At 39.5% G+C, this 26,555-nt stretch overlaps 1 protein-coding gene across 4 annotated transcripts in view; it reads left to right on the forward strand.

Annotated features, from left to right (window-relative positions):
• pwp1 (PWP1 homolog, endonuclein) overlaps nucleotides 1-26,555 on the forward strand; it is a 110,587-nt gene that overhangs the window by 40,508 nt on the left and 43,524 nt on the right. For all 4 annotated transcript variants that reach the window (XM_084702011.1, XM_084702014.1, XM_084702013.1 and 1 more), the window contains 4 exons: nucleotides 6,780-6,876; nucleotides 6,983-7,087; nucleotides 21,306-21,436; nucleotides 21,572-21,639. In XM_084702011.1, coding sequence (XP_084558137.1) covers nucleotides 6,780-6,876; nucleotides 6,983-7,087; nucleotides 21,306-21,436; nucleotides 21,572-21,639 — 401 coding nt within the window. The remainder of the gene's footprint in view (nucleotides 1-6,779; nucleotides 6,877-6,982; nucleotides 7,088-21,305; nucleotides 21,437-21,571; nucleotides 21,640-26,555) is intronic.

Consider the following 26,555-nt stretch of genomic DNA (forward strand, 5'->3'; position numbering starts at 1 on the left):
TCTGCTCTTAAAAAGGTTTTACCCTCATTAATTTCCAGAAACACAGGCTGCAGAAAGTTATTACAAGGTAGCAAAAAAGGATTGAGTCGTAGCCCACAAAGCAAGTTTTTTTCTACAAACAAAACCAGCATAACGCTGCCCTCAGAACGTTGGTTCGGTGTGTTGTATTTCTTTCTGGAGGATAAACTATTGGTGTTGGTACGTACTCGGTGATAAAACTACAAATCCTGTGAAATGTAATACCTGCATGCGAAATACATCTGCACTTCCTCAGAGTTTGTTAAAATTCGGCTATGTGAGGAAAATGCGTTCAACATGGACTGACTTCGTGCAGCGCCGCAGCCAGGTGCAGACGACGCCAGCGCTGCATGAAGTCGAACGCACCTATGGCTAGATCACAGCGATTTCCGCTGTGGGTCACAAGCAGTACCCAGCTCCAGGTACGAGGCTCGCTGTAAACTTTTCCCCTAAAATATTCAATTTGGTTACTAATGTGATTGCTTTATCTGTAAATTAAATGTATGCTTTTTTAATTTTTTTATTCCATTCGTAGAAATGACATGTTTTTTTCAGAATGTCTTTTGATTTAAATATTTTTTGGGTAATGCGTTGTGTAGGTCTTAAATTTCAATCTTTATGGTTAAAATGTCTTAAAAAGGTCTTATATTTGACTTACTTTCAATAATTAAATACAAGTCAAACTTGGAATAGTTTAGCCTTTTAGCTTTTTAAAACATCTTAGCTTTTTAAAACAGCCTACTAATACTTAACATTTTAGTAACATGTAACCTTCTTTACTCTTAGTTACCAAACAATATGTGCATAACACAAAAGCTTAACAAAGTTAAACATGACATCAAAGGATTCTAAAGTACGCAGCGGTAGCATGTCTTCCTGCAATCTAGTTTGCAATAATTTTTTTAAGCTCACCTTCAGACACTTTCTGCACTGGTGATGTAAGATCAAGTTTTGCCCGAGTAACAGGTGTTGCTGAGGTGTTATCTGTCGATGCCAAAGTAAATTCCTTGTCTGTGCAAACTTTCATGGCGATAAAAACCCTTTCTGATTCTGATGAACATGGATCACTCAAAAGTGTTTGCCAATGCTGCCTTGTGAGGTGCTTCAATACTTGTCCTAGCCGCAGCCGCATATCGTTTTTTCTCCCCAGGACATGGCTTGCACTTTACATTAATGTTCTTGTCAATCTCAACCTGTGACAAAAAGGTGAAGTACTTGGAATATTTCCATTTGGTAAAACAGCCAGAGCTACTTGCTTCGGCCGAGTCCGACATCTTCCACTTCAAAACGCTAGAGCCCGCGCTTATGCAGCAAAAACACACGTCTCCCGTGCAACTGCAGCTAGCTAACAACTTTAAAGAGGCAACTTTTACCCTAAGATGATAAATTTAGATTTTAATTCAATATTGATTTATACGGAACTGTTTGACTAATTTACAGTATGTAATGCAAGTACATTACAAGTAACTAATTAAATTACCTAAAAATGAACATTAATCCCATACTTTACTTTTTCAGTGGATAAGTAATTTAATTACAGTAATGCGTTACGTAGTATGCGTTACACCCAACACTGGTTATAATGTTAGGAAGGAAATAAGAAAAGGGGGACTTTGATTGTGAAGGAAGTTGTGGAGTACATGCATGGTGGTGTCTTTTGAAAGGTGACACTAAAGTTCTTTGAAATGGAAAGTTTTTATTTACGCTTAAATTTTGTTTTGCATACCGATGCCTGCAGATGACTGTAGAGTTTTTTTGGGGGGTACTTTTGTGCAACGTTCAATTGCTTTAAAGTATTGAAACCGATGTCACCAATACACTTTGTGGCCTTCTGTTGGAAAGTTACTGTTCAATGGCATAATTGTTTAAGGCCCCGTCACACCATAACGTTCTGGTCAAAGTTCTCTGAACGTTCTAATCGTTCAATTTCGAGCGTTCTAGGGCGAGGTGGACACATCTGGCGTGTGACGAGGTGGACACATCGTGTCATGCCGCCTAGATGACATAAGGGTGCGAGGGGGGCTTCTACTAGCGAGTGAGTTGTTCACTACAAAGCAAACGATGAATAACAACCAAGTAACGCTAGGATAACAACTGACTAACAATAGCTAAACGTGTGCAACGTTAGTCAAAGGTTCCACAAACGTTCTGTAGTGTTATCCAGTGTTTAAAATTAAACGTTGAAGAAAGCTGGTCGCCATGAGAACTTTTTTGCATGTTCAAAACTTTTTTTTGAGATCAGCATTCTCCGCCGATCACCGACGATTACCAGCGGCACCAGTGTCCACACAACGCTCTTCTGGCGCTATACCAGTGACCATGGATGATTACCAACGTTTCCTCTAACGTCATAGAACGTCGACCAGAACGTTACGGTGTGACGGGGCCTTTGCTTACAGCTTTAAGTTTTACTTCAGTTTTAAAACTAAAACTCTGTCAAGTATATCGCTGTCATAGAGTTGCTGTATTTATCTTAGCTGTAGCAGCTAGGGATGGGCGTGGTTAATCGAATATCCGGATATCCTAAAGTAAGTTAGTATTCGAATACTTTTTTCGAATACTTATGAGCGTAGTTTAATAAAAAAAAAATGTTTTTATGAAAAACCGTTGCGTCGTGTTGTGAATTCTAATAGTTGTGATGTTAGAAATGATGAAAACCATAAAAAAAGGTAGGCTACGCCTGCGTTCTGCTGCGAGTCTCCTTTCATTTCATTTGGCGTACAAGAAGCATTGTGTCCTGGCTAAGCAGTAGGATACCTCGCAGCAACCTCAGTTCATGCAGTTTTTTCTCCGCCGGCCTGCTCATAAATCGACTCATTTTCCTGAATAAAAATGCATATGGCTAATGCAGTTGTGGCTTATTTATTTTCTTACCACTAGCCATGTAGAGCTAGCGTAGAGCTGTTGCTCTTTGCGCTTTATCGCAGAGCATTTTCAATATGCAACGGGCGTGACAAGGGGTGAAAATGCTGTGCGACACAACGCAAAGCGGGACAGGTGGTAACCTTGGTGTCAAGGGGCAGGATGACTGTGAATTCAATCATATATTGACATACCAAGGTGAAATTGTTTATGGTACTTCACAGTGATGTTGTCAAAATTATATTAGATTTATTGACACAAACATATTGAGGCAATGTGGATATTTACATAAATACACTTCTTTCAGCCATTTTGTATAGAATTTCTTATTCAATTTGACCCTGTATAAAAACATGTATTCTACACATCTGGAACAAATTTCAAGTCGATTGGATCTTTGGTTCATAAGGAGAAGGGTTTTGAAGGTTGTAACAAATTTAGACAGTACAAGAAAATTCATTAGTCTGACAATATGGGTCCTTGAGGTTTTTCTGTTCCCCATGAGAAATAAGGCATGTATACCAATTTTCAGGCATTTTGGGGTAATGGGGCGCTGGGGAAATCACGTAGACTTTGGGCGTGTTTTATAGTGCAACCTATGGGCGCACATGGGCCACTAGCCGTCTGGGAGTAATGAATGACCTGTTGTATCATTGGGCCAAATTGGAAAAAATCGGGTCCAGGATTTTTTGAGCTATTGGGCCATTTAGCGGAGAAATATAATAATAAGAATACTAACAAAAACAATAAGAAGAATTATAACAAAAACAATAGGTTTCTTCCTACCGGAGGAACTTTAAAAAGAAGGATACTAACAAAAACAATAGGTTTCCTCCTACTGGAGGAACCCTATTAATAATAAGAATACTAACAAGGTTAGGGTTCCTTAAGGTTTAGGTTTCCTCCGGTAGGATAGTAAATAGTTATCAGCCTGGCTTCTTTGCTTGTGGTGTTTCTGCAGCTCTCTGCCATTTCAGGTAAAGCTCCCAGAAGTTAACAAACTATTAAACTAATGTTCCGCTATAGGTGTAGATCTGAATAGTCAAAAGATGCGGTTTCAATATAATTTATTTAGTTTTCACAAATTAAGAATTAACAGAGTACTCTGGACCCGTCATAGTAAAAAATGCAGATGTAACCTACAGGTCGTTCGAGAGAGTGGTGAAGAACAAGCCTTAAACCCTGCCTTATATTAACTTAGAACAAATGGTTATTCCAATGGTCAATCCATCAATATAGCCTCTGTGATTGGTCAGCACTGCTCAGTGACAGTTTGACTCCATACCAAGTGTCCCACAGTTCTTTGATGTCACAGCTCCCTCTCTCAATGAGGAGATGGTTAATGATACACAAACAGGATGTCTGACCTGGCCATCTCCTTGGCCAAAAGGTTAGGTCACCTCGCTCAACTGAGATAACAATCTGCCCCAACCCCCAGACCCAACTAAGAACCTCTGGGTCTTTAGTTAAGTATCATAAATACCTTAAGACAATCTGCTACATCCCTTCTACAGAGTAAACCACACCACAGATCCTCAGTTTCTTACATTCGACTGTCTATAACAAAGGAACTTACTTTTTACTGCTTAAAGAAACATAAATATTGTAACTGTCAAAAAATGCCATTACAAAACCTAAACCGTGCAACGGAACGTAAATCCCAATAGAAGCAACGCAATCGTGACCAAGACAAACATTTTGTCACCGACGTTGTCTATGTAGTCTAAATATTGAGGGATCCTTAGGGGTGGGAAAATAATTAGATATATGTGAGAGAACAAAGGTTGTGCCCTTGCCGAAGGCAAAGCATACCCAATAATAATATATGTGAGAGAGTTGTGCTTGCCAAAGGTGTGAGCACACCCAATAATGTAATTCCGACAATTACATGTAGCTTACAATATAGCGTGGTAGCTGACTTCACCACTGGCAAATTCGCCTTCATCAACCCCAAGTTCGCGAAGTGTAAGAATATTTCGGCATACTGCTCCAGATTTCTACACAATTTAGACACGCGCGGCTTCAATTTTTTACTAGGCTTTGTTTTTTATCTCCTTGTCTATTCTTTGTTTGTCAATGGCTGCACTAGGGGAAGAGGGGGAGGAGGGGGAGAGGGGGCTGGCATGAGTTTTTTGGATTAACGTGGTTAACTGATTAACGTTTGGCTCCACTTCAAATCCTCGCAAAAAGCACAGGACAGCTTTCAGGAGATGACGTGTCTCATCCAATAGTTTGACAGGATCTTTCTACTACCCAGATAGCACTACAGTCTACACTGTAGCATGGAGACAGGTAGAGAGGAAGACTGGGGCACAGACAGAGACAGACAGCCAGAGAGACAGTCGGGCAGGCAGGCAGGCAGAGACAGACATGCAGACAGACAGACATGCAGACAGACAGACAGACAGGCAGGCAGGCAGGCATGCAGACAGGCAGAGACAGACAGACAGTTATACAGACAGACAGACAGACAGTTATACAGACAGACAGGCAGACAGACAGAGCATAATGCAGCATGGCTGTGAGAGGGTTGACTGGCAGATCAATGTCCCAAGAGGGAGAGGGTTGGCATGAAAGGCCTCGTGGCACACACAAACACACACACTCTTTCCCTCTCCCACTGACACACACACACACACCACGGGCCTGTTGCAACCTAATACTATTCCGGAGGAGAAAGACAGAACTGTCAATCACCGCCAGAGGTGGAGTCATGTCTCATCTCCTACTCTCTCTCTCTCACACACAAACACACATAAACACAAACACACACATTTGTGAACACAATTGGTGGTGATGGCCCAGTACAGAAGAATCAGTAAGAGAGCGTGGCAATGATAGACATAGAGTGAGTGTGTGTTAAGTGTGTGTTAGCGTGTCTAGAATAGTGATCAAGCCCATTACTCACACATCCAGTGTGCCATCACTCATCTATAAGGAACAACTTGTTAAGGAACAACTTGTTTAGCATCCGCCACATCTGAGCATCTCAGCGTTGAGATCAAAGACAGCTTTGATTTGGCACAAGAACGCGCACACACGCATACACGCATACACACAAACACTCGTACACAGTCCAGACCAAGTCTTTGTTCACATCCATGGCTACACTGGAACTTTAGATTCAGATCTTCCAAAATATGGAGAGAGAAAAAACAATTATACGTGTGTATTTCGTTTATTTGTTTTGACTGCCAAGCAACAGAAACTTTCGGAAACTTTCGAGTGGAAACATCGGAGATTAATCATGCATGGGCCAGGAGTTAACAAACAAAAAAAGCAGTACTGTCAAAACTGGTCATGGTGGAAAAAAAATGTTTAGCAGACTGTTAGCAGGTAACAGACTGCCACTGTATTTATATGGACTAAATATCCATTTCAAAAAGAGCGAACACGTCTCATGCATATGTAACAAACCATGCTCGGGTTTCCACAACGATGGGAGTCTGACTGCAATTCTCTGAATCTCTCTTACTAATTAAACGCTTCCCTCGAATAAACGGCACCCTTGAATAAATGCTGCATAAAAAAATATCATTGTGTAATAAACACTGCAGTGTTTATTACAAAATGAAATACGGTATATTTTATTGTATATTTCATACTATTTTGTATATTTAGGAGGTTTATTATTTTATTTATATTCTATTTTAGTTTATCATAGATGTAATCTTTGTTCTTACTACTTATATGTTATGTTATGCCAGGTTGCTCTATTTAAATAGGCAGAATGACTCATTACAAGATTGGAGACTTGTGATACTAATTACATAGACTAATTTGGAAGTTTGTAAAACCACTATAATACAATAAATTATTATCTTTCTAAGGAGTACCAACACATATGTCCAGGCCATTTTGGAATATCTTGGTAAAATGAACAATTTTCTTTTTTTCAGGATCAGTATGAGCGAGAGGACTTTCAAATCAAGCCCAATGACAACCTGATTATTACAGGAAGGGCTGAGAAGGACTGCTGCAATCTGGAGGTTCATGGTAACTCAGGAAATTAATTAATTAATCTGCAACCTCTGATGTGCTTTGAATTGTAGGTAATGATGGAGTCAGAGAGTGATAATTGTGGAGTTTTGTTTTACTGCAGTGTATAACTCTGAAGAGGAATCACTATATGTCCATCATGACGTTCTTCTGCCAGCTTATCCACTCTGTGTGGAGTGGTTGAACTTTGACCCTAGTGACGGACCAGGTAAGGCCTTTATTTTTTACAAAGCTGTGATAGTGTCTTCCTCCCCTTTTATGGATTATAACTTTTTGCAAGCTTGCCTCCTAGAATCAAAATGTATTCTGTTGAAAAACCTGCATATTTGCATGTATAGCTTGGATCAGCGTTTTAAGATCTTAAGACTAGAAGCACCAAGCCATTTTTCCCTTTTCAATAACGCAGTGAGGGGTCAAATTGGCCCATGAGTCTACAGACAGGGACGTTGTTACTGACACATAATGGTCACTAGACGGCGCTTCTTGCATGGAGCGAGGCAAGTTTGTTTTCCGACCTTGCCTTTGTCAATCTGTCATCCGTGTTGTTAGTCGGTGAGTATTTAATTAGAACGTTTGTTGTGTAGCCCTTCAATTATTCAGCAACATTAAATTTATCATAAAGGATGTGACACAAGTTGCGGGTTAGACTGCAGTTGGTCAATAAATGTGCAGCCTGACATTGTCAGCCGACAATTGATAATAGGGCTGCAACGATTCGTCGACGTTATTGACAATGTTGACAATAAAAAAATGTTGACAATATTTCTGTTGTCGACAAATCGTTTGATCTCATAGGACCTATTTTAAGTGCCTGCAATAACGTGATTTGACCAGTGCGGCGCTGTAGCGCTAGACTAATGCAGCCCACCCTTATGCTATCCAATAGAAGAAAACAGCGGTAAACATTTTAGGGTGCAAACGGGCCTGAAAAAGTATTGTTGGAAAGTTTCACCAAAGATCCAACTATAAATACTGTAATATGTAATGTGTGCAAGGCGGAACTTGTTTTCCATGGTAGCACAACATGCATGCATGAACATTTTAAAATGAAAGCATCCCCGCACGAGAGATGGAAACGGCAGGGTGAGTGTGCTCAAGCTGGAAGGCTAGTTAGCTACACCAGTTGATAATAACAAATTACGCAGTATTTCACGGATACTAACACCGTAGCAACATGTCCACAGACAGCAGTTAGACAGTTCAGTGTATACGACCATTGTAATGAGAAACAAAAAGCCAGTCCAAAAATTACTGTTACTCACTGTTTTTCATTGAACAGAACCCTGTTGTCTTACAAGAGATATGTTTACATTCCTCCTTTTTTTTGTCTGTAATACAACTGACTTTTGAATTTTTGTTTATTTATCTTTTATATACTATAGCAACATGATTGAAACAATGCTTAGAGAGCATTTTTGATTTAGGTTGGACACAAAAAGAGACGTGATAGCCTGTTCAGTTGGCTCAAAGTGCAATACAAATATTTTTTTCCAAAGCTGAAGTGATTTATTGGTTTTATTTATTAGTTAGAATAACTATAACTCAATGTTTTAACAAATTGCAAAAGCTGAATAATTGTTCAAAGCATTCTGATTAATCAATGAAAAAATAGATGATTAGTCGAATAATCAATCTAATAATCGTTAGATTGGTCGATTATCAAAATAATCGTTTGTTGCAGCCCTAATTGATAATTCATTGTCTCTAGTCAAAAGTAGTAAAGCGACCCGGCCAAGGGAGTTCTGGGTTAGCAGGTCAGCCTGTCAGTAGCATATATTTACACACACAGGTACATCATAAACACTCAAGGGTCTGATAGATCCAGTTATCCTGGCAAAATAATTATTGTCCTTTATATATCGACAGGGCACGGTCCAAGTATTGCAAAAATTAGAGAAGTGTAGCCTATTAGTTTGGAACTTCTAAGGTAGAAGCTACAATCTTTGCTTGTTCTCCTGTTTATCCTGCTCTCAACTGTTTTCTCCCTGAACAATGAATTGGCTTTTTTTATGCCGCCTGATTAAAAAAAAATTCCTAGAGTCTATTTTCAAAATCTGCCAAAGGCTTCATTTCTAACCCTTTGCTGCACCCGACCGGAACCCGAAAAAAAAAATGATATAGAAAGTGGCATAACATTTGAGGGAAACAACATACAGAGACAATTGAACAAATTTTACCACACATTTCTGACCCATATTTTTGACATTTGACAACATATTGACCTAGCCTGGCTGCCAGTCCAATTTAGCCCCGCCCACAGAAAAAATTGGTTGGGAAGTTGGGTCTGGGGTCGCTAGTTTTGGGAAAAAGTATGTCCGAACAGGAGCTGTTCGAACAGGAGCTGTTCGAACCAATCAAATTGTCAGGGTGGGCTTTATACGATGATGGACAGACGATCAACAGGAACGTAATCAACCACATCACCAAAGAGCACTTGGGTTTAATTTATTTTCAACAAACAACATACTACATTGCTCTGATTGGTTGTAGGTATATCCAATTGAGCGAAGAGGCTTCTTGGTACGTGTTCGGTTGAAACACGCCCCATATACACAGCTCAACGGAGAGGTATCAGACTCATTATCTGAGTAGAATTATGAGTATGACAATGTCAGGCTAATATTCACCCTATTTCTGGACAAAAATTGCAAAAAAGGGCAAAAGAAGTGTAGAGGATCAACAATTTTTTTGTTTTCTCAAGCGCATAGTGATTTTTTTTCACACCCTGTTATTTCTTTTTCATTCGCATGTCTATTTTAAGATTAAATTGGGTACCAAGCTGAAATAAGGTCAAAAATGCTTTATTTTTAACCCTTTGCACCAAACCCAAAACATTTAAATATTATATAAAAATCAGAAGAGATCTTCAGTCTATTTCTTCCAGCACTTCATCCTCATCATTACGTTAATACTCTCCATCCTCTTCACCTACAGACAAGCTGTTGTTGTTGGAATCAGCTACCTTGTCAAGAGCTGCCTGCTGTTCTGACTCTGCTCCCTGAGCCAGTACCTCAACAAGAAAAGGAGGGAGGATGGGTCCAATTGACCTATTGATAAGCCCCGTCCCCCTTAGTTACTGTTGCTAACTCGGACAAGCTACCGCAGCTGACCAGAGTTTTAGCCGTAAAAAGGGTCTTCATTATGCAATGAATGGAGGGTTACGTTCAGAATTCAAAAGTAGATATGGTGGATGACAAACTTAAATTGGAGGCAAGAATTTACAGATCTCAATGCAAGAGGGAGAAGCTTCATCTCACTGACTTTCACGAATCGTATCCTGAATCGTGGATATCCAATGCTTGGCAAGACCAGCATTGTTGATGCACCGCAGGGTTAGATTAGCTACATTAATTTACATTCAGTTAATTTAACTAATCTGAATAGGCACTGAGATGTAAACCTGCGTTTATTCATTTATTTACTAGCATTACCCTGTCCCTGACAGGGCAGTGTCCTAACTTTCTAGCTAGTGGATAGCTAGCCAAATGTTATTAGCTAGTTTTAACCAGAGATAACTTGCCTAAGCCTAGCATAATATCAGTGGTGAAAGTAAGCCGGTACTGTCAATGACAATAATGTGATGACATCCTTGTTTATCTCCGTTACATTGAGTTGACTGTGTGGTCGGCCACACAGCTTTATCCACCAGAGACATTTGACCCTGTCTTGTTTTGGTTTGGGAAATGGGATGAAATATACCGTCTGCTCATGATACCTCGTATCAGTGTTGCATCTACCCCATGCACATTGTTTGACATTTGTTTTTACACTTAAATTACAACAAACCCGATAAAACAAGAAAATAATCCCTTTTCCTAATGCTACTCTATGGAGTTGTAAACTGAAGATGTCCGAGTGCAGCTGTTACTAAGCTGCCATTGGCCCGTTTGCGTTCGAGGGGCGGGGCTTGGCGATAGGTCAGTTGTCTAAACAGGTTCCAACACCACTTCCTCTCCTGTCTTCTCCCAGCCCATGCCTGGATCATATGTTTTGGCTTTATTATTGCCTCGTATGTGCCCTTATAGCAGGCAAGTCTGTAGTTTGCTCTCTGTACATGTGGGATGAGACAGACTTTGGGGGGTGGCAGGCGTTCCAGGTCTACTTTTGACAATGTGTCCAGGACTTTGTCAGCACCAACCATTTTTCTCAGCATCTTGGCTCGTACTGCGTCAACTAATGTCATCCGTGCTTGGCCACACATGATGCATGTGAAGCTCTCCATCTCCCGTTGAAGCTCATCTGTGACCAGCCAGTCTGCACCAAGCTGCCTGAAAGCATTTTGGAGTTTAGGATTCTGTTGTAGCTTCTTCAGGGGATTCACCTTTCCTTTTCCTTTTCAAAGCGCTGGTACAGTCCTCCCCAGTAAAGACATAGAATCCTAGCAGGGTGCTACAGTAGTCAGGGCCGATTGATTAATAAAATTCCGTCACATTTATGAGTATGCAATGTTTGCCAGAGCCGTGGTAAAGGTAGATTGAGAGGTTGATCTTGCTGGCATTGTAGAGGAGGATCATTAGAATGTCTGTCAGGTGTCCTCACCACAAAGGACTTGTACCCCCATTTGACAGCCTGGTGGAGGTACAGGACAATGCGGCTGTCTGTCTCCTCCTTGTTGGACCGCAGTACATGGATCTTAGAAGTCTGGACTTCTACAACAAATAAATCAACAAAATATTACTACATAATGTAACAATGAATACATAAGACAACAACTGCATGACTTCAAATGTTTAAGAGACAAAATAGGGTCTGCAATTGTAGGTGTGAAGTCGAGAATATTCTCAATTCCAGAGCCTTTTAATCTACCTATCATTGTAGAGCCAAACATTTTCAAGGAGTGTGTATAGGGTGACTGCTTAAGACCTCTGTCAACTTACCTTTCCATTTGTTGATGTTAGGTCATAGGATTTCCCGTTAACACTGACCACTGCTTTCATACTCTTCTCAATCCGGGATGCTGCCTCATTGCTCCCCCAGACCTTGAGAAGCAGGTCACATAGCTGCTTCTTGTTCATCTTCTTACCAACAGGTTTGTGGGAGGTTGGACATTCTGTGGAAGAGGGCATTGCATTGCCATCCTGTATGTAGTGGGCATCCTTGGGGTAAGGTACTTCTTCATCCCTGTCCTTCAGCAGATGAAGGATGGTGGCCTTATTTGTTTGTGCAAAATAGCCATCAGGAGAGCCAAGGGCATGAACAGGCGAGAGGGGATACCACATGAGTTCCTCAAGGTTGATGGGCATCTCCATAATCTGTGACTTTACAAGTAGCTGATAGGCGAGGTTATTTGGCTCCTGGTACACAAAGAGCTGTAATGCAAAGTAAAGAAATGAGGAAGGCATAAATACAACATACCTTAACAGAAAGTATTCTGCCCGCAACACCTCAACCTCTGGATCAATTGGAGCCCCAGATGCTAGGGAGTACAGTCGGCTTTTGTCAGTGATTCTCCTGGGGTTTGTGAAGCCCTTGATGGCAGCAATGACTCTCTGCACCGCCTCCTCAGACTTTTTTTATCTGGGCAGGCTCCAACTCACGGTGCTTGCCTGCCTTCAGCATACACATACACACATCTCCAGAGTAAGCTCATAGTGCTGAGCTCGGGCAGAGGTTATGCGGCACCACTTCTGGTATGCGCCGCTGTTGTTGAAAGGACCGGGTAGAACACATGCAATGTAGAGAGGGAGAAGTCTATAATGTTATCACAACAACCAACATGAGCTTGTCATTCAATATAGGTGATTATGTTTGTGTTCACACATTGACATACCTGAAGACTTCGCAAACTTCATGAATGTCTCCTCCATGGTCTTGTCCACTGCTGCAAAAGCCCCTGGGACAGGGCTCCAGACTAAACTTTTTTACCAGGAGCACAGTAGCCTCTGACTGAAAATTTTAGGAGCGCAAGCAGAACATTTAGGGGTACATCTTATATTGACCTGCAAGGAATTTATTAATGTAAATAGAGAGGGTACAATTCAATGGCAATTTTAGACCCTTTAGAGTGCTCAAGCAGTGATGCAGCTTGATGCTGGTAGTTCATGAAGAAAGGGACATCCTGAGTTTTTTCATTCAATATTTTACATAATAATACATAAATGTATTAATTGTTATCCAGTGAAATTTGGGATTTATATTAGCAAGGGGATTTACGTTTATCCACATTCTATGGGTAGCCAGCTAGGTAACCATATACAGTAAAGCAACATACAAAACTTGTGAAGTTGTGTCGGAGTTACATTAGCTTTTGTTTTCATTTGTACATCAAAACACTGAGCAACTGTTATGCTTCCTTCGTTTGCAAGCCATGATGTTTCTCGAGGAAAAAACTATATGTCACTCGCACGGTTGTAGCTCAGTTTCTTATGGGCGGGACAGATTCTCGGGACGGGCAAAGCAGAGAAAGGGGAGGTAACCCCCTATTGTAATGTCACAATAGAGGGATTTTCAAAACCGAGCGTTTGAGCTCTTATTTTCTCAAAGGCGGAGAAGAATACCCAGGGCTTGGTTTACACCGATCGAAATTTCTAGCCACTGGGGAAGGCAGGCTAGGGGAACCTCCTAAAGTGAAGTTTTCATGTCATGGGATCTTTAATGGAATCTGCTCACAAATATCCATCATGCTGTATGGTGAACTGGCTGCTTCACAGAGTCTTATATCTCGTATACTGTTTAGATATGATAGCTTCTCGCTCTGCCCCCCCTTGCATGCGTTGAGCGTGGTAAAATTACCATACTCTGAAAGAGTTGAGACATGTAAAATACATGTTAGGGAACAAATCCTCTTTGGAGGCACTTCAGCTGTGTTACAATGTTTAATTTTCCCCATGGTAAGTATGTATGAAATAAAACAAAAACTTAAGCTACCTACCAACTAAGCTACCAACACAGCTAGTCAAGAATACAGATTCGATTTCCGAAAGCCTGTGATTATAATCTGTTGAAAAATTACTTTAAGTTATGACTACAAAGGTATATCTTAACTATAGCTTCAAATACTTACTAAAATTGTTCCAAAAGAGAGAACAATGGGAGATGGCAATCTGCAGGTCCAACCATGACCACCAACTGCCTACTGCAAAGCCCCAAACTGGCAGTTGATGCTCAGTCAACGTTTTTGGTCTTTTGGATTTGTTTTCTGTTGTTTTGTTTACTTTAAAAGTAAAGCTATTTTCAATTTCTTCAGGATAGGTACTGTAAAAGTTTCAAATAAACCCCATTTCAGGCTGCTATTATTACAATAAAAAAAGTTGTCACATTAGCTTTTTTTGCTGTTTTTAACCATAGATGGTCAATAAGTTGTAAATATAACTAATAACGATTTCCATGGGTCAGAATTGTATAAGAAAGGTGTTCATTTGTCTCTAAGTTGTTTACATCAAAAGTTATGTCACTTTATATCATATTTAGATTTTTTGAGTTTGGTGCAAAAGGTAAAAAAATTAAGCATTTTGGACATTATTTCAGCTTGGTACCCAATTTAATCTTAAAATAGACACTTGAATGATAAAGAACTAACAGGTTGTGAAAAATAAAATCCTCTACACATCTTTCGCTATTCTTTGCTATTTTTGTCCAGAAATAGGGTCAATATGTTGTCAAATGTCAAAAATAACCATTCCATTAAATTCCTGGGGTCAGAATTGTATGGGAAATGTGTTCATTTGTCTCTGTATGTTGTTTACTTCAAATGTTATGCCACTTTCTATATAATTTTTTGGGATACGGTCGGGTGCAGCAAAGGGTTAAAAATGAAGCCTTTGAGACATTATTTCAGATTGGTACCTGGCAGATTCTGAAAATAAACACTTTAAGGATTTAAAAAAATGAGGTGGCATAAAAAAGCCCGGGGAGTGCGAGTGGACCCCTATTTCCATCTAGACTAAAAGTAAAGTTCCCTTCAAGAGGTTTCCCAATAGCTTTGTGAACATTGTTGGGTTGTTGAGGCGGGGGATGGGAGTCAATATGTGAAGCTTGTCTGAGAAACAAAGCCTATGTTGAGATAAGAGTTGCAGCTAAAACCCTCCATGTTGAAGGCTCTGAACAGCAGCTCTGGCTATCACAAATGCGATCGGCTTCTGGGAGCGACAAGGAGGTGCTTGACCACAAGGGTTTATTGGCACAGGTGTGTGTAGTGCTTCAACTGAAATGTAGTCATCACTAAGGAGATAGATGCAAGGAGACATGATTGGCTTAAAAAAAATTACCCATAAATGACTATATACAAAACATTTATTAATTAATTAATAAAATTAATAAATACATTTTACCATGAATGGTAGGCAGTATTTAATTAATAATATACATTACAAAACACACTAAGCATTTGAAACCAAGCTTCTGGAAAATATTGGACTAATGAGAGGCCTAAACTTACCTGCCTAAATGGCCTTACCTGAAACACCATAGGACACAAACAGCATTACAGAACACAAGAACATTTAAAAGCAAGCTTGTAAAGTTAGTTACAGTATCTTACAAAAGTGAGTACACCCCTCACATTTTTGTAAATATTGTATTATATATTTTCTAGTGCTGTCAGTTTAACGCGTTATTAACGGCGTTAACGCAAACCCAAATTAACGGCGTCAATTTTCTTATCGCGCAATTAACGCTCTTTTTGGCCTTGCAGACTTTGTGGTTTTTTTCACATGCTGTTGCAAAAATTACCGATTTTAGAAAAACTACAACACCACACCGGATCTAGCTAGACCGGAAACAAAACAACAGGCGCGCCTCAAACACAGCCGGCTAAAGTGAAACAAACACTTGTTTGGCTTGCGAGCCGGCTAAAGAGTAGTAGCAGAGCCCGTTTACGGATATTAGACATTCTCTTGTAGTAGGCTAACGTTACGTTTTGAGTGGATGGCGAGTGCGAGATGCCGAAATGGATGCCAATAAGATTCTGAATGGAGAGTTTACTTTTAAAAAGTTGCCAAATGGTTCCATTGACAAGACCAGTGATCTGTGTGTTTTGTCGTTGTAAACTGAGCTATCATAGCAGCACGTCCAGTCTGAAATACCACTTGATGGCCAAGCACTCAGCTGATGCGAATGCTCCGCCCCCTCATCAAAGCCAGGCGATTGCAATGTTGTTTTCAATAAAAAAAATATTGGCACGAAGCAATCCGAACCACTTTTCCATGTTGATAAGAGCATTAAAATTTGAAAAAAAGAATGTGACAAAAATAAATCAAGGGACATTGAGAATAGATTAAAATGTGCGATTAATTGTGATTAATCGCGAGTTAACTATGACATTAATGCGATTAATCGCGATTAAATATTTTAATCGTTTGACAGCACTAATATTTTCCCGTGACAACACTGAAAAAAATACACTTTGCTGCAATGTAAAGTAGTGAATGAACAGCTTGTATAACAGTGTAAATTTGATGTCCCCTCAAAATAACAGCACACAGCCATTAATGTCCCGCGGGCTTGAGTTTGACGTGTAGTTGAGGGTCATGGTTAAACTGCTTCAGTGATTAAAGCGAATCAATTCGTAATTGGTTGTTACAGCGTCATGTTAAAGTTAATAATCTACAATTCTGAATTAAAGTAGGCATGTATGTGAAGTAATCAGTAATGTAGTACTATTATCATTACATTTACATGTATTCATTTTGCAGACGCTTTTATCAAAAGCGTCTTCCAAGAGAGAGCTTTACAAAAGTGCGCAGGTCAATGATCATAAACAACAAGATAGCCTCAAAACATAGCGGGTGGCCAAAACATGAAGCATACATTGTGAAAAGCAAATAAGTGCAAATGGGAAGAAACATAAGAGCATGTTGTTAAACAAGTTACAATTTGACAACATGAACCTCAAAAAGTGCAAAAGTGTACCCGTAGGATCATACTAGTAGTACTAGTACTAGATACAGCGTCAGTTGACAACATTACGTTAGCTTCTGTACCTACCTGGCCTCTACTGTAGCTCTATCTAACTTAATTTTACAGTGGCTAGTTTAGTTTGTTGGGAACAATACCGCTAAAAGCTAGCTACTTTAAAGATAACAGGTAGTTTGGCAAACTTTTCCTGAGGCAACTGCTCAAGTTGTCTCAAATTGAATGGGTGCTTTCTCCAGACCGCAAGTTGTAGCTCTTTTCATAGATATTCGATAGGATTCAGAGAAGGACTCTTATAAGACCATTTCAGAACAGTCCAATGTTTTGTTCTTTGAGTTTTGGGTCATTTTCCTGTTGGAGGACCCATGCTCCAGAATGCCTTGATAGTTTTCATTGTGCCCTGCACAGATTCAAGGCACCCTGTGCCAGGCTCAGCAAAGCAGTCCCTAAACACAACCGAGCCTCCTCCATGTTTCATTTGTCAACATAAAGCTGATATGACTTGTCAATAAGCTCCAGTTTTGACTCATCTGTCCAAAGGACATTCTCCCAGAAGGATTGTGGCTTTTTGTTTGTGTGCATTTTTTTTTATTCTAGTCTGGCTTTTTCATGTTTTATTTTCAAAATTGAGTCCTCCTGGGTCATCTTCCATGGAGGCCACTTTTGCTCAAATAGCGACAGATGGTGCAATCAGAACTGACATTCCTTCATGTTGTAATTCAGCTTGCATGAATTTAGTACGTATCATTGGTTCAACCCTAATCTATGCGGCATTTGTGGACAAGCAACGTCAGTATGTTGCCATTCAAACCAAAACTAGCTTTAATAATACAGTTAGCACAGTATATGCAAGGAAGTAAATGCTATTGGCTAAATGCACACGACAGTGACAAGTCTTTCAGGGAAGAAATAGGCCAGAAACCTGTTCCATAAAGGCAGCTCAAAAAAGATGGACTTAAAGTCCCAAACTTGACTTGAATTAACCTAACAAGTCGGTTGGGGGTAAAACGGTTCCATGAAGGCCAATTCTAGTTCATGCAATCCGACTAATTCAGGTCAAATTCAATAATTGAAGGTGCACCCTCTTCTTAAGCAACCCGAGAGGTAGAACATGGATCATATCGATCCACCACGGCAAAACGCAAAGTTCACGCCATGTGACTTCTTCCCAAAAGAATGTTCTCTTTAAGCCGCATAATATGACAGCTCCCTCATCCACCACTACATCAAAATGACACTCCTAACTATTATGTAGCTATAATAATTATACTAGGATCATTTAGATTGAGATATATGTATATCAGCCTAAACGTTTGATATCAAAAACTACCATATAGCTATAAGTTTAGCGTTGGCTATGTAGGTTTGTATCATCGTTCATCATTCTTCATCATTGTTTAATGCATTACATTTTTGTATGTTTTATATGTTTTAATTATTTAAGTTGATTACATATTGAACTGATGGTGGTATTAAAAAGGCATCATGCCAGAAAGTCTGTAGTGAATTATTGTTTTCTCGTTGAGTCAGTGTTACAGGAACGTCTGGTTAAGTACCAACATGCGCTAAGCCTGACAGTTAGCCTGCCTCGGACCAGGCTAGTTTCACAACATAAATTTCCATGGTAACTGAGTTTGAACTAAATTGAACGTTAGTTTGCTAGCTAGTGATAGATATCTACATTTACTCTACATAGAATCCTATTCACAATCATGCCATGTTGGGAAGATCACCCAACCTTCTCATAAAAAAATTGCATTTTGTGTGAGAGAACTAACGTAACTGTTAGCTACCGGAAATTGTTGCCTGGCTTATGCAATATGTGGAAGTAATGTGTGCATATAGTGAATTCCCAGCACCACACAGAGCCTCTCCCAAGGAGCAAGAGGTGAATTTAGCAGATGTAGATCAAGTGTACTCATCGACAGGCAGGTGTTGATAACAAGGGCAATATTGAGGAAACTTATGTTGCAAAATATTTGAACTTTTTTCGTTTTGGGGCGGGTGGGTACGTCTGAGGCCCCGCACCTGAGGTCACTGTCTGTTTTGTTATTCTGATTGGCTGTTATATCAAATAAGCATCCAGTCTGGTTAATATTCATCACCCAACATGTTGCCCATCAAGTAGGCCTTGCTCAGAATTTCCAAACAGGCCTCTCATTTTTGTAATACTTGGACTGTGCTCTGACAGGTTTTGCCTGGATAACTGGATCTATCAGAAAATGTGTTTAAGATTCCCCTGTGGGTTTATACTTTTTGACTGGGGACAATGACGTGATCATTGTCAGACGACAATAGAATGCTGATAATGTCTGATTACGCATTTATAGATTAACTGCAGTTTGACCCGCAATATGTGTAACAAATATTATAATAAAAACAATTTTACTGAAAGATTGAAGGCAAGAGCATTTTCCAACCTTCCCCCCTATTTTGACAATCTGAAAGCAAGTATCAAAACGCAAAGGTAACTTTGTGGGCGTGACTTCAGCTTGGTTGTTATTTTGCTGGCGGGATAAATGACTTTGCTCCTGGCGCAAATCTAAAAAGGGTTGGTCTGAAGTAGCTACATTACTAATGGGTGTGGTTTGGGCATAACGTGCAATAAACCAATCAGAGCATCATCTCACATTCCCTTTAAGAGCAGCGCTTGTTCCATGGCGAATTGCTATTATAACGGCGGATTTGCCAGGCGCACGCCTGTGGTTCACAGCCGAGGAGACCGATGTTGTCGTCAGGGCAGTAAAAGATAGAGAAGTGACATTGTATGAGAAAGGCAGAGCAGTTTTCTCATTGCACTAAGTTGCCCACTCATGCTGCTTATTCAAATTATTATTCTTATTTTTACATATTATATATCTTTTTAATTGTTATATTTTTTGTAGTATTTTCAGTATATTTTTTCTAATTGTTTAGTTCTTAGAATTAGTTTAACTAATGTACTTTTGTACTTAATTTATACCCGTATATGTTTATTGTTTTCACCTTCTTGCCACAGTAAATCGCGTATTTGTGTAACATAAGCTTCATGGCGAATAAACCGAATTCTGATTCTGATGGACATGGGAGAAGAAACCTAACCAAATTAGCTTCGGTTAAACTGTCATGGGAGGAAATTGCCACAGTTGTTACAAAAAAAGTTCACATACATATACATTTCTTATGAAAATCTTTTTATAATCATTGAAGAAATGTAACAGCCATAAGTCAAAACAATGTAACGTAGCTTCGCAGAAAGAAGAACCTGGCCTCGCCAGCAGTGCGCACGGACCAAGCTTGCGCCCTTAAAATAGCATCAAAAGACTGTTCCCACCCATCCTTCATCCTCTTTACCCCGTTGCCTTCTGGCAGGCGCTACCGCAGCATCCGGTCGCGCACACGCAGACACTTTATACCCAAGGGCCATCAGGCTTCTGAATGGACACTGATATGGTTATTGATTTACTGCACACTAGTCACTTATACACCGTCACCTTCAGCTACTCTTTGCTCTATCAGTTACATTGCACTACTGTACCTCACTGTACCTTGCCACCAGGCTCCTGTATGGTCATTGACATAGTCACTGATCTGCAAATTTGCACTATTGCACTGTACTCCACTTAGGTTAGAATAGGTTATAGGGTTGAAACAGGTTTTTTTGTGCATTTAGGGTTAGTATAGTGTACTATTTATTGTTATCTGTAATTTAGGAAGTTTTAGTATTAGGGTTAGTATAGTCGATTATTTATTGTTCTGTATATTTAGGAAGTTTCACTTATTTAAGCTCAGCATAGATGTAAATTATGTTCCGTGTACTTATATGTTATGTTATGCCAGGTGCTTGCGTTGTCTTGTCTTAAGAATTTCAGTGCCCAGTCTAACCTTGTGTTGTTCTGTGTACCTGACAAATAAAAGACTAGGAATGACACTTGCGTCGTTGACTAAGTCAATTGCGCTGGGTGCAAGATAGGGCCCCTTGACTTTTGGTCTGTGCAAGAAGCGCCATCTAGCGATAATTACGTATCAGTAACAGCATCTGTCTGAAGATCTGTGTTAAGTCTGTAAGTAAGGAAAATCGTCTCGGTGCTCATTGTGTTAAAAGGTAGATTTTTGTCAGATAAACACCCATATTTTATTTTTTAATTGTTTACTTTATATTTAAAATCAACTAACGAAGTCTGTAACTATTTGTCTTCTACAGTAGGCACAAATAATCCATCTACATTTTTGGGAAGAAATGCATGGACAGACTGCCAGGCAGTCTTTTTTAGTGAACCATTTGCATACTTTGGCAAACATTATGTAGATATTATGATATTCTGGATGTATTTTTCAGCACTGGGTGCATGGTCATGCATTGTGGATCTGAATGGTAGCTCATAGATCAGATTACTATCCTAAAGAATTAAATGTGACTGCCAAAAATGTATCAGATTACAGGATCATGGGATGTTAGATTCTGTAAAATACTATAAAAACCAACCTTAGGATAACATCACTGTCATGGATTATTCTATTATTTTGAATGAATAGCCTTGTTTATTGTTCTTTTTGTGTCTGCTGGCCTCATTGTACCCTGTGGGTTTTTATAGGTAACTATGCTGCTGTTGGAAACATGACACCCCAAATAGATGTATGGGATCTAGATGTGGTGGATTGCCTAGAGCCTGCCTTTAGTCTTGGAAACCAAAAGGCTTCAAAGAAGAAAAAGAAAAACAAAAAGGTATTTTGTTACATATAACACTGAACACTGAGTTTTCCACTTTCATTTTCTATGGAACAGAATCAGAAGAGGTACATTTCCAGTAAAACATTCTTGACACAATAATAGAACACACTTTTATGCTGTCTATTTTAGTCTGCAGCAGAGCCAGTTGAGGGCCATGCAGATGCAGTACTTGACATATCCTGGAACAAACTGGTCAGGTGAGTCACTGCCTTCATCTTTATTGTATCTTCTCTAGGCTTTTGAAACCCCAAGGACAATCAATGCACTTTCATCAGGTTTGTCTATTTCAAAGAATAAGGTTTATTATAAAAAATAAAATACTCCTGATTGTCAGTAGTTTGTTTACTTAGTTTTATTTATTAGCAAACTCAATTAATTTGGTAAACTGGATCAATGTTAGATCTTGGTGGCTAGTTAATTTATAATTTTGCAATTAAATATTTTTTTTAAACGTGTTTTTGAAATGTTCATATTTGGCTACCCTTTGTGAAGTCCTGTCCAAAGAATATGGGGACCGTAGCACCCAGTTTCCAGCCGGCTGGACTACTGTAATGCACTTTTCGCTGGTCTTCCCAAGAAAACCACTGAAAGACTACAGCTCATTCAAAATTCTGCAGCTGGATTATTAACCAAAACTAAAAGGAGAGAACACATTAGTCCTGTCCTAGCTACTTTACACTGGCTCCCTGTTACCTTCAGAATTGACTTTAAGGTCCTATTCCTCACATACAAAGCTCTACACGGACAAGGACCTATCTACATTGCCAACTCTTATGAACTACACACCAGCTAGAACACTGCGATCATCAAATGCAGGCCTATTAGAGGTCACCGGAAGCAGTCATAAGAAGATTGGTGATGCAGCCTGTGCCAATTACGCCCCAAAACTATGGAACAAATTACCCATAAATATCAGGGAAGCAAATACGCTAGACATTCTTAAAAGACAGCTTAAAACCTATTTTTTTTCCTTTTTTCCAAAGCATTTAACAAATTTTTATCTCAGAATGGATTTACAACTTGTAGTAGTTATATTATTGTATTTATAGATTTGCTTTGTATTCCCGCAAAAATTGCGGCTTGTGCTTGACATGCACTATTGCTTATGTGTTACATTATATCTATTTTGTTGAGTTATTGTATTTTGCCACCTACTCTTCTGGCGGTGAATTGTTTTCAGCACCCACAGCCTATGGAGTCTATCCGTCCGTATCCGTGCGCCCGCCCATCCGTAAACGGAGACGCAGAAGCATATTTCGGCCTTTAGAGACCTTTGTGACCAATTTTAGGCAGTGGCATTGAAGTTCAGGTTGGTAGTCAGATAGTTTCACCTATTAAAAGACTTTTAATTTAAGTAAGGGCAGTGCTGAACATGTTCTGTCGCCATTTGGCTTCCGAAACAGCGTTTGGAGTAGTTTTTCTTACCAGTGTGTCTCGCGTACAGCGTTGCAGTTGGCAACACTGGTTTAAAACCACAGGTAATCATTTTTTCCCTAACAAATCGTTTACTTTTAATGTAAAATTAAGATTAGACTTTACGGACGGCATACTGTGTACATTTTCTTAGTATGAGTTTAAGTTAGTTTGTACAAACACAAGAAAATCTTAGTTTTGTCGAATGGCAATGACGTCACCATGTCACTTACATTAAAGACTGTCAGTAACAAATTAACGGAAACTTAAAACAGAACACCCTGCCCAAACAAGTCCAATGACTTAATAACTTTCTTGTAGGCCCATACTATAGCAGTTTGCAGACATACAACACAGATGAGATTCAGGAGTGAATTAGAGATAATGTTAGTGGGAGGGTGTTGCACTTTTCTGCTTCTCTTTTTTGCCACTCCTATGAAAAATGTCTGGGGTGCCAGTGCTTTTGCCTGTTTGCGCCTGCAGTTCTGGGAAGAAAATTGTGACAACAATAATGTTTAATGTAACGGGCATTTCTAACAGTACAACTGGCCCCAGCTTGCCCCCCCATGGTCTCCAACCTCCCCTTGCTGCATTGCAAATCAAGACAAGAGCCTTTTCATAAGGCCCAGAGGCAGACTCATGCTGTCTGAGGCCGTCAAATGTCAGCACTCCTGGAATGCCTCTTGTCCGAAAGTAGACCTACTTGGTTGTATGTGGACAAAGCCGCCCTCTTAAGTGTATTCACTCTTATTTCCATATCTATTGTGGTCTCAAACTAGCATGTGGCCTACACATACAGTTAATTGGAGGCATGGTTCAAAAGAAGATATTTGTACGTTTTTCAAAATGTTCATCGTACATGGCGAACTGTATGGGTCACCACTGTATGATTTCCCATGATAAATAAGGCATGTATAGTTTCCGACATTTTAGACTCATGGAGTGGAAATTAGAATTTGAGAACTGTTTACCATTGCATACAAAATCGGAAATGCAATTACACCAAGGTCCACAAGGGCCTATGCTAAAAACCAAGTAGTGAGGGTGGGGGCCTGGTCAGGCCACAATTTCCAGAAAGGATGTGTGTGCATCTCGCCAAGCTTGCTCGTGTGTTAAGGGGCAGGATGAGTCTGTGAGAATTTTGAGTGTATGCGCTGTGTAGTAATTCAATTTAATTCAATCATATTTTGACATATCAGGCCCACAGACTGTGGCTGGATTTGAACCTATGCACTTACACTTTGTAGGACATGATCCCAGCCCATTGAGCTATTCTCAGTGTCTCAGTGTCAGGAAGGTAACAAGGTCAGTTACTGTATTAATAACAATTAGGGCTGTCAAATAACGCATTAATAACGCGTTAACGCAATCTCATTTTAACGCGATAAGAAAAAAATTGTGCCGTTAACGCAGGTTTCTTTTTTACCCGAAAGTTCCTCTCCAAAAAGTTCTGAGACGGTTCGGTTGACAAAACTAAGGCTCTGTGTACTGATTGTCAGGCTGAGTTTAGTTATCACCGTAGTACTTCCAGCCTAAACTATCACATGCAAGCAAAGCACACAACTAACTGCAGCGTTAGCGGTAGCAGCAGCAGCGGTCTCTCCGGTAATATATGGCAGGCAATACTTGCAAAAGAAGCGAGCAGCTGACTGGGTTCAACAAGATAGAAACTGTATTGTTCAATATTAAGGTAAATCTGTGGTTGCTTAAGTATATGAAGTATGTTTGAGTGAGATTTGAGTATTATGGAGCAGGATATCGTAGGCTATGAGACAACATGTCTTAAGTGTATTTTATATTCCAGAATAAATCTCATTTTGTGGATGTTTATTATACAGCAGTATAGTTTGTGAGTGAATAAAACTCCCTCACAATTTAAGTTGTGTTCCATCTGAAACTGTTATATGGACATTATCATCCAATACATTTCTTCTGTAGCACGCATTGTTAGATTTGGACAAAGTTTAAACCGCTTTAATTCAGTAATCTATTGACATATGAAAGTGAAATTGCTCATGGTATTTCAGAATTATGTCATCTTGAAGCAAATAAGGTTAGAATTTGTTTTTGTCAAAATTATATTTGATTTATTGACGCAAAGATGGCAAAGATTGAGGCAATGTTTACATTTACATAAATACACCCATTTCAGCCATTTTGTATTGCATTTCTTATACTCCACACTGTATGAAGACATGTGTTCTACACATCTGTAACAAATTTCAAGTCTATTGGATCTATGGTTCATGAAGATAATGGTTTTGAAGGTCGTACCAAATTTGGACATCAACCCTTTATGGCCTGAGCCAAAATTCCATTTGCTGGTGAAATATGATATTCTGACTAGAATTAGTCAGGCTATGAGTCTGATACCGCTCCATTTGGCTGTGATTATGGGGCGTGTTTCAACCAAACTCGGAAAAAAAGCTCAATTGGATAGATCTACAACCACTTTTACAGAATCCCGTAGGAAGGACGGCAGAAAAACATTTTCGATCGACAAATGCCTTGATTGCGCTTCTCGGTTCCTCTTTCAAAATTAATGTTGACGTCTTCTAAAACAGACTCGATGGCAGAATCTGCACATCTCAGCTGTCCAGTGGCAGCCATGTTTGTTGAAAACAAATTCAACCCAAACGCTCTTTGGTGATATGGTTGATTACATTACTGTTGATCATCTGTCCATCATTGTATAAAGCCTGCCCTGACAATTTGGAGATTGTCAGGGCAGATTTGTACGAACAGCTCTTGTTCGGGCATAGTATTTCCCCAACGGAGCAAAGCCAGACCGAACTTCCCGACCCCAAAAAATTGTGGGCGGGGTTAAGTTCGGCTGGCACCCAGGCTAGAAATATGATATTCATATGCATATTCATAATTTAGGAATTCATATTGAATCATACACCTTAACTGTTTATACCATATTGAAGAGAAGAACTAGGGGATTTTTGATGTGGATAAATATATGATTACTTAAGGCAAATCATCCATTATCAAAGAGATTTTTTACAGAAATCTTCTCCGTCCACCATACTCCATCAGACAACTTTATTTTCAACCACTTACAAGATAGAGGAAAACTTTGCGCAATGTAGAACAGAAGACATATTAGAAATATCATATTTTGAGTAAAAGTTATGACCATTGTAGTGATTATTTAGCTAGCGCTATGGCTGGATACTCCTCTCCATAACTAAAACATGTTTTACTTTTTTCCACAATCGACCGAATTGGCCAAACAATGTATGTACATTTAGCTTAAAGTAATCCAGCTAGTTAATGTTGTTTTTGTAAGTTCCACACAAATCTGCTAAAATCGAGGCTAAACAGTGCTACTGCTGTCATAGCTGCCTGTCATGAACGGCCAAACCTGTCACACAACTCTTTCCTGAAATAACTCACGTTACTACTACAAACAAATTCTTCATAAGTAAAAAGTTTAGACTTTTAATTGACAATATTGACAACACATAAGAAACTTGTCTTTATTCATATCTCCAATTTCAATTTAAAGCAGTAAATCTAACACTGTAGGTAATCTACCATGGTATCCTCTGGATCTGCCCCGGCAAACAATGGCTGCCGTTGCTGACGATACGATTTATTTTTTTCCTGCCACTAAACCCTTAACAAATCATATGTGCTTTGAGCTTAGGTTGTCATGAGTATCTGGCAGTTTTCAGAAATATAATCGGTATAA

This window comes from Hypomesus nipponensis, chromosome 7 (assembly GCF_054491055.1).
Source record: "Hypomesus nipponensis isolate SF chromosome 7, ASM5449105v1, whole genome shotgun sequence".
Classification (NCBI taxonomy): domain Eukaryota; kingdom Metazoa; phylum Chordata; class Actinopteri; order Osmeriformes; family Osmeridae; genus Hypomesus; species Hypomesus nipponensis.